Source organism: Oncorhynchus keta, unplaced genomic scaffold (assembly GCF_023373465.1).
Source record: "Oncorhynchus keta strain PuntledgeMale-10-30-2019 unplaced genomic scaffold, Oket_V2 Un_scaffold_17597_pilon_pilon, whole genome shotgun sequence".
Taxonomy (NCBI): Eukaryota; Metazoa; Chordata; class Actinopteri; order Salmoniformes; family Salmonidae; genus Oncorhynchus; species Oncorhynchus keta.
Window position 1 is genome coordinate 175,001 of NW_026290827.1, and position 8,161 is coordinate 183,161.

General features: G+C 47.1%; 2 protein-coding genes, 1 long non-coding RNA gene and 1 other non-coding gene across 5 annotated transcripts in view; 2 read left to right on the plus strand and 2 right to left on the minus strand.

The window, feature by feature from the left end:
• The window catches only part of LOC127927800 (Krueppel-like factor luna), a 5,483-nt gene extending 4,522 nt beyond the window's left edge, over positions 1–961 (plus strand). Inside the window, exons 3-4 of the mRNA XM_052514487.1 lie at positions 1–151; positions 202–961. The exon at positions 1–151 is cut by the window's left edge and continues 434 nt beyond it. The gene's annotated coding sequence lies outside the window, so the exon portion shown is untranslated. The remainder of the gene's footprint in view (positions 152–201) is intronic.
• A 145-nt stretch (positions 962–1,106) lies between these two features.
• On the minus strand, positions 1,107–2,374 carry LOC127927805 (uncharacterized). The gene is made up of 3 exons (XR_008129107.1): positions 2,081–2,374; positions 1,608–1,647; positions 1,107–1,288 (listed from the first exon to the last, which is right to left on the minus strand). It is a non-coding gene; the product is annotated as an uncharacterized LOC127927805 (long non-coding RNA).
• A 3,062-nt stretch (positions 2,375–5,436) lies between these two features.
• Positions 5,437–5,508, minus strand: trnap-agg (transfer RNA proline (anticodon AGG)). The gene has a single exon. It is a non-coding gene; the product is annotated as a tRNA-Pro (tRNA).
• A 346-nt stretch (positions 5,509–5,854) lies between these two features.
• On the plus strand, positions 5,855–8,159 carry LOC127927799 (protein NOXP20-like). Of its 2 annotated transcripts, XM_052514484.1 has the most exons (4): positions 5,855–6,204; positions 6,518–6,699; positions 7,665–7,988; positions 8,072–8,159. In XM_052514484.1, exons 2-4 carry the CDS (start codon positions 6,697–6,699, stop codon positions 8,132–8,134), a joined length of 390 nt encoding a protein of 129 aa, XP_052370444.1. In that variant the 5' UTR covers positions 5,855–6,204; positions 6,518–6,696; the 3' UTR covers positions 8,135–8,159. The 2 variants fall into 2 exon arrangements, with proteins under 2 accessions (XP_052370444.1, XP_052370445.1); XM_052514485.1 differs by lacking the exon at positions 6,518–6,699 and having other exon boundaries at positions 5,935–6,204.
• Positions 8,160–8,161: the final 2 nt, after the last annotated feature.

Below are 8,161 nucleotides of genomic sequence, written 5' to 3' on the forward strand. Positions count from 1 at the left end.
TGCTCCCCGTTGTCTCCCAGTTGTCTCCCAGTACTCCCCGTTGTCTCCCAGTACTCCCCGTTGTCTCCCAGTGCTCCCCGTTGTCTCCCAGTGCTCCCCGTTGTCTCCCAGTGCTCCCCGTTGTCTCCCAGTACTCCCCGTTGTCTCCCCCGTTGTCTCCCAGTACTCCCCGTTGTCTCCCAGCTCCCCGTTGTCTCCCAGTGCTCCCCGTTGTCTCCCAGTGCTCCCCGTTGTCTCCCAGTGCTCCCCGTTGTCTCCCAGTGCTCCCCGTTGTCTCCCAGTGCTCCCCGTTAGCTCCCCGTTGTCTCCCAGTGCTCCCCGTTGTCTCCCAGTACTCCCCGTTGTCTCCCAGTGCTCCCCGTTGTCTCCCAGTGCTCCCCGTTGTCTCCCAGTGCTCCCCGTTGTCTCCCAGTGCTCCCCGTTGTCTCCCAGTACTCCCCGTTGTCTCCCAGTACTCCCCGTTGTCTCCCAGTGCTCCCCGTTGTCTCCCAGTACTCCCCGTTGTCTCCCAGTGCTGAAGGCGGATGGTGTTCGTAGGCCCAGATCTAGGATCAGCTAAACCTCCAGACGTCTTGACCTTAGACCATAGAGATAGACAGACATCTTAACCATAGAGATAGAACGAAGACTCAACTTTGTACGGCGTCTGTGACAGCATGGGCAGCACCAATGATCTCCATTTTAAAGTAATACATTTTTTATATATATATATATATTTTTTTAAAGCAGATATTTGTGATTTTAGCGCCATCTGCAGTGCCGGAGTCCTGGACCTCAGGTTTATTGTGGCCACTAGATGGCGGTGATATATCTCCGTAACAACCTATTTGAAGAAGAAGAAGTCATTTGCTATGCTCATCGTTCTCAAATCCCATAAGGATTCCCTACCCAGTTTGACTACTTTAAAATGGTGGAAGCCCATGCAAAAAAAAAAAAAAAAACGGGTTCTAATCCTTCCTCTACGAATACATTATGGATACAGTACCACAGATACAGCGATTAGACAGATGTTTCACCATATATATATATATATATAGAGAGAGAGAGAGAGAGAGGTTTGTTAACGGCTGACCTGAGAATGGCTCCCTCTGCTGGTTGGAGGGGACTACCTGCTGCTCAGTACTCAGTGGACACACACACACACACACAGCTCAACAGCCTGTACTGACTCTAGTCACATGATGCTGGAGTCACAGGTCAACAGCCGGCTCTGGTAGAGGGGGTGGAACGGCTGTGGGGGTTCCTAACCTCTGGTAGAGGGGGTGGAAGGGCTGTGGGGGTTCCTAACCTCTGGAAGAGGGGGTGGAAGGCCTGTGGGGGTTCCTAACCTCTGGAAGAGGGGGTGGAAGGGCTGTGGGGGTTCCTAACCTCTGGTAGAGGGGGTGGAAGGGCTGTGGGGGTTCCTAACCTCTGGTAGAGGGGGTGGAAGGGCTGTGGGGGTTCCTAACCTCTGGTAGAGGGGGTGGAAGGCCTGTGGGGGTTCCTAACCTCTGGAAGAGGGGGTAGAAGGGCTGTGGGGGTTCCTAACCTCTGGTAGAGGGGGTGGAAGGGCTGTGGGGGTTCCTAACCTCTGGTAGAGGGGTGGAAGGGCTGTGGGGGTTCCTAACCTCTGGAAGAGGGGGTGGAAGGGCTGTGGGGGTTCCTAACCTCTGGAAGAGGGGTGGAAGGGCTGTGGGGGTTCCTAACCTCTGGTAGAGGGGGTGGAAGGGCTGTGGGGGTTCCTAACCTCTGGTAGAGGGGTGGAAGGGCTGTGGGGGTTCCTAACCTCTGGTAGAGGGGGTGGAAGGCCTGTGGGGGTTCCTAACCTCTGGAAGAGGGGGTAGAAGGGCTGTGGGGGTTCCTAACCTCTGGTAGAGGGGTGGAAGGGCTGTGGGGGTTCCTAACCTCTGGTAGAGGGGGTGGAAGGGCTGTGGGGGTTCCTAACCTCTGGTAGAGGGGTGGAAGGGCTGTGGGGGTTCCTAACCTCTGGTAGAGGGGTGGAAGGCCTGTGGGGGTTCCTAACCTCTGGAAGAGGGGTAGAAGGGCTGTGGGGGTTCCTAACCTCTGGTAGAGGGGTGGAAGGGCTGTGGGGGTTCCTAACCTCTGGTAGAGGGGGTGGAAGGCCTGTGGAGGTTCCTAACCTCTGGAAGAGGGGGTAGAAGGGCTGTGGGGGTTCCTAACCTCTGGTAGAGGGGGTGGAAGGGCTGTGGGGGTTCCTAACCTCTGGTAGAGGGGGTGGAAGGGCTGTGGGGGTTCCTAACCTCTGGAAGAGGGGGTGGAAGGCCTGTGGGGGTTCCTAACCTCTGGTAGAGGGGGTGGAAGGGCTGTGGGGGTTCCTAACCATTACAAGGCAAATGCTTGTTGTCTTTAATTCTAGAAATGTGAAACAAACTCTTTTTATTATCCTGGGGCATTATCATGATCATTATTCTGTTTTAGTATATTTTTTATTCTTATTATTATTATTGTTGTTGTTGTTGTTGTTGTTGTTGTTGTTGTTGTTGTGTAAGTAAAATACTTCCATTGAGCCGGTTGAAAGTGGACTCGGCGATATGACATCATCATATACGGCAGGAGCAGGGTGACTTCCTGTTTTGCAAAACACAACAACAACAACGAGACTCAAACCCCAATGGGTGGCCATCTTGGCAGGTTTGGTGACTTCCTGTATTGTACATAGTCTATATAGTGAGACTAGAGGAGACTAGAGGAGACTAGAGGAGACTAGAAGAGACTAGAGGAGACTAGAGGAGACTAGAGGAGACTAGAGGAGACTAGAGAGACTAGAGGAGACTAGAGGAGACTAGAGGAGACTAGGGAGACTAGAGAGACTAGAGGAGACTAGAGGAGACTAGAGGAGACTAGGGGAGACTAGAGAGACTAGAGGAGACTAGAGGAGACTAGAGGACCAGAGGAGACTAGAGAGACTAGAGGAGACTAGGGGAGACTAGAGGACCAGAGGAGACTAGAGGAGACTAGAGGAGACTAGAGGAGACTAGAGAGACTAGAGGAGACTAGAGGAGACTAGAGGAGACTAGGGAGACTAGAGAGACTAGAGGAGACTAGAGGAGACTAGGGAGACTAGAGGGAGACTAGAGGAGACTAGAGGACCAGAGGAGACTAGAGAGACTAGAGGAGACTAGGGGAGACTAGAGGACCAGAGGAGACTAGAGGAGACTAGAGGAGACTAGGGAGACAAGGGAGACTAGGGGAGACTAGAGGAGACTAGAGGAGACTAGAGGGGACTAGAGGAGACTAGAGGAGACTAGAGGAGACTAGAGAGACCAGAGGAGACTAGAGAGACCAGAGGAGACTAGAGAGACCAGAGGAGACTAGAGGAGACCAGAGGAGGCTAGAGGAGGCTATAGAGGAGACTAGGGGAGACTAGAGGAGACTAGAGAGACCAGAGGAGACTAGAGAGACCAGAGGAGACCAGGGGAGACTAGAGGAGACCAGAGGAGGCTAGAGGAGGCTATAGAGGAGACTAGGGGAGACTAGAGGAGACTAGAGAGACTAGAGAGTCTAGTGGAGACTAGTGAGCCTGCAGAGTACAGAAAACTAGAGAGCACTTTAAAACCATTCACAGAACCAGACAATCAGCACATTCTCATTCAAATCCATTCATTATTCAATCAATCATTGGTTGGTTGAAAGATGCGTTGATTTATTAACCTTTAACCCTGAGGAGAGGGAAACAGTCACAGATCTGGGGTCAGTTTTAGCATCCCACAGTCCTTAACCATTAACCCTGAGGAGAGGGAAACAGTCACAGATCTGGGGTCAGTTTTAGCATCCCACAGTCCTTAACCTTTAACCCTGAGGAGAGGGAAACAGTCACAGATCTGGGGTCAGTTTTAGCATCCCACAGTCCTTAACCATTAACCCTGAGGAGAGGGAAACAGTCACAGATCTGGGGTCAGTTTTAGCATCCCACAGAGGGAAACAGTCAAAGATCTGGGGTCAGTTTTACCATCCCACAGTCCTTAACCATTAACCCTGAGGGAGGAGAGGGAAACAGTCACAGATCTGGAGTCAGTTTTACCATCCCACAGTCCTTAACCTTTAACCCTGAGGAGAGGGAAACAGTCACAGATCTGGGGTCAGTTTTAGCATCCCACAGTCCTTAACCTTTAACCCTGAGGAGAGGGAAACAGTCACAGATCTGGGGTCAGTTTTAGCATCCCACAGTCCTTAACCTTTAACCCTGAGGAGAGGGAAACAGTCACAGATCTGGGGTCAGTTTTAGCATCCCACAGTCCTTAACCTTTAACCCTGAGGAGAGGGAAACAGTCACAGATCTGGGGTCAGTTTTAGCATCCCACAGTCCTTAACCTTTAACCCTGAGGAGAGGGAAACATCAGACTGACCCAATATCACTGTTTTGGGATTACTGTAATCTGCCTTTTTCATTTAATAGCAGGATTATACTATATATTATATTATTATTATATAATATATTATTATATATTATTATTATATAATATATATATTATATATTATATATATTATATATTATTATATACACACACGTCTGGTTTGCGTTTGGTTTTTTAACTATGCAGATGTAATATGATGATGAATTGTTGTAATATATTTTATAAATGATTATTAGACTGAAATGGGCAATTAAAGGTATTTTATAAAGCATGATGATAATACATTTTATGTTTTTATTTGTTTTTTTTTAATCAATGAATTATATAAAACATTTTTATATATATATATATAAGGTTGTTAATGTGTATTCAACTCTATCTTGTATTTTATGTGGGTTTGTCAATTCAAATGGGAGTCTGTGTCTTCTGACCATTCTATATCAGACTGTGAATTTATTATTCTGTACAGCAAATGTTGCGTGATGTTTTACAAAACAAATATCCTGAATCACAATAAACCTATATATTGATACACGTTTCATATCGGTGTGTGTTTCTCCCCCTTTTGTTCTGCATTTTAGACATTAAGAGATAAGACGCGTTAAAAATATATATATATTGGATATATATTATGGAGATAATGTAAGCAGTGGAACGTGATACGTTTTCAAATCAAATCGAACTTTATTAGTCACATGCGCCGATTACAACAAGTGTTGGAACTTTACCGTGAAATGTTTACTGACGAGCCCTTAAACCAACAGCGCAGTTCAAGAAGAGTTAAGAAAATATTTACCAAATAAAGTAAAATAATTATAAAAATAAACACAATAAAATAACAATAATGCGGCTATGTACCCATTGTATATAGCCTCGTTATTTTATATTTTTTATACTTTAGTTTGTTTGGTAAATAGCTTATATCTTTGCGAACTGCATTGTGTTAAGAGACGTAAGGGAGTGTGCAGGTGTTATGTAGTGACACTAGATGGTTACATCATTTTGACAACATACATTTTTTCACGACTCCTCTTGACACTGTGACAATAAGTAACACAAAAATAGGCACTTTCGAAAAAGAGGGCTCGTCCGGGATTTGAACCCGGGACCTCTCGCACCCTAAGCGAGAATCATACCCCTAGACCAACGAGCCGCGCATGACGTGCTGCAGAAATCAAGCTGTTTTATATGAGCTATTTTCAGTGCGTTCAAAATATCTGGAAACTTAGGTATTGTTTTCATTCTTTTGTGAGTGTTATGTTTACTGTAAATTTTATTGCTTATATCACTTTTGTTTATTATCTACTTCACTTGCTTTGACAATGTTTAAAATATGTTTCCCATGACAATAAAGCCCTTAAATTGAAATGATTTTGAATTGAGAGACGCCCTTGCCTCATATCATGAATATGCTGTACCGTCTCTAGACAACTCCGTTATATAAAGTGTTTATTCTCAAAGTTACCGGGATGTAAACGTGTCCTACTTATACCGGTACATTCGTAACAACTTAAAGCATTACGAAACTTACAATATATAAAATAAACGTAGCAAACAAACCATTGTGTTTGTTGTTGTTGATTAAATTCGACACTTATTGACGTTCACACAAAAAAACCGACTTGCTTGGTGGGTGAAACAACGACAAAAACGCCACCTGCTGGAGGGAGACACGTTTTCCGCCGAGTTGGACCTCTCGCTCCCGAACTCTTCCCTCTCTGACGAGCTCCCCCGGGGGTGACGTCACCTCCCATCGCACCGACGGACAACACGCGGATCCCTGTCTACGTGGCGGGGCGGAAGAGGAGCGCGTCTAGCGGAGAGAGTTGTCAGCAAGCGAGACAAACCGGTGAGATGCACAGTCATTTACCATACATACATACCAAACCAAACCGCGTGGTTGTTGAATTAGGGTTTTCCATTTCCCTCTTAGTGACAGTAACCTACTACTGACATAGTTGCAGAATCTGTGTTTGTAAAAGTGAAACCCAGTGAATAATTTCTGACTATTTGTAGGATAATTAAACGTGTGTTTTATTTATTTGTTATATGTCACAACATATCGCAGTATACATGATATACGTGTGTCTTAACTTTTATTTCAAATTATATTTATATTTGAGACTGAAATAATTGTTGTCACTCTTCTGGCTGTGTCAAAGCCAAAGAAAAACAGTGCTGTGGTCGACGCGTTGATATGACGTGACCGCTAGATGGCGGTAATACACCATTGGAATTACAACTAAACTGTTGCGTGAACCGCGTGGCCATGTTCATTTGGAAAACGTTTCGGGAACATTGCAGACGGCAATTCTAATGAATAGAGCCGACGTGATTCTACATGGCAAGAGAGTCATGTTTGTTCTACATAGTATATGTCTATCTTGAACGTAACAAAACGTTGCATCCTGTTGAACGCACCGGGGAAGACAGTTCAGCTTGTGTTTCTGCTTCTCTCATCTTCACTGGCTCATTGAGTTGATTGTTAAACGTCAATGTTCAGCAATACTGGGGGTGTGGTCATTTAGTCCAAACAGTTGCGTTTTTGTAATTAGTTTCTATTGGACAACTTCAGGTTGGTCCCGCCCCGTTTGGTCGTCATAAGGTGAATGCACCAATTTGTAAGTCGCTCTGGATAAGAGCGTCTGCTAAATGACTTAAATGTAATGTAAATGTTCCTAATGAAAACACCACAGATTTTACTGGGCTAAATCAGTCACTATTAAAAAATAAACCTCTCTCTCTGTCTCTCCCCCTCTCTCTCTCCTCCCCCTTCTCTCTCTCCCCTCTCTCTCTCTCTCTCTCTCTATCTCTCTCTCCCCTCCCCCTTCTCTCTCTCTATCTCTCTCTCTCTCTCTCTCTCTCTCTCTCTCTCTCTATCTCTCTCCTCCCCTTCTCTCTCTATCTCTCTCTCCCCTCTCTCTCTCTCTCTCCTCTCTCTCTCTCTCTCTCTCTCTCCTCTATCTCTCTCTCTCCTCCCCCTCTCTCTCTCTCTCTCTCTCTCTCTCTCTCTCTCTCTCCCCCTTCTCTCTCTCTCTCTCTCCTCCCCCTTCTCTCTCTCTCTCTCTCTCTCTCCTCCCCCTCTCTCTCTCTCTCTCTCTCTCTCTCTCTCTCTCTCTCTCTCCCCCTATCTCTCTCTCTCCTCTATCTCTCTCTCTCTCCCCTTCTCTCTATCTCTCTCTCTCCTCCCCTTCTCCTATCTCTCTCTACTCCCCTTCTCTCTCTCTCTCTCCCCTCTCTCCTCCTCCCCTTCTCTCTATCTCTCTCTCTCCTCTCTCTCTCTCTCTCTCTTTCTCTCTCTCTCTCCAGATGAACATGTCTGACTCCAACCCTCCCATATTCCCCCCCGCTCCCCTCTCTGACCCCCCCCACACCGACGCCAACCCCCCAGGAGAAGACGCACACACAGCTCTCCCGCCTCCCACACCCATCCCCCAGCCCTCATTGGCCACGGAGGGTTCCGAGGGCTCTGAGCCAGCCAACCAGGTGGCAGGAGAGGACGTGACCAGGGACGACAGAGATGAGGCTCCTATTGACCAATCAGGGGGCGGAGGCGTGGAGGATCAGGTGACTGAGTGTGGCCAATTGGTGAGCCTGGAGGCGGAGACCGCTGCTGCCGAGGGGGAGGAAGAGGTATGATTGGCTGGTTGGCTGTCGTCATAGTGATGGCATGTTGTTGTCGTTGTGGTGACGTTATTGTGTGTGTGTGAATATAGGACTCTCTTCAGGTCAAGGGGAAAGGTTGGGGTGGATGGGGCTCCTGGGGAAGTCTCTACTGACCAGTGCCACGTCTACTGTGGGTAAGT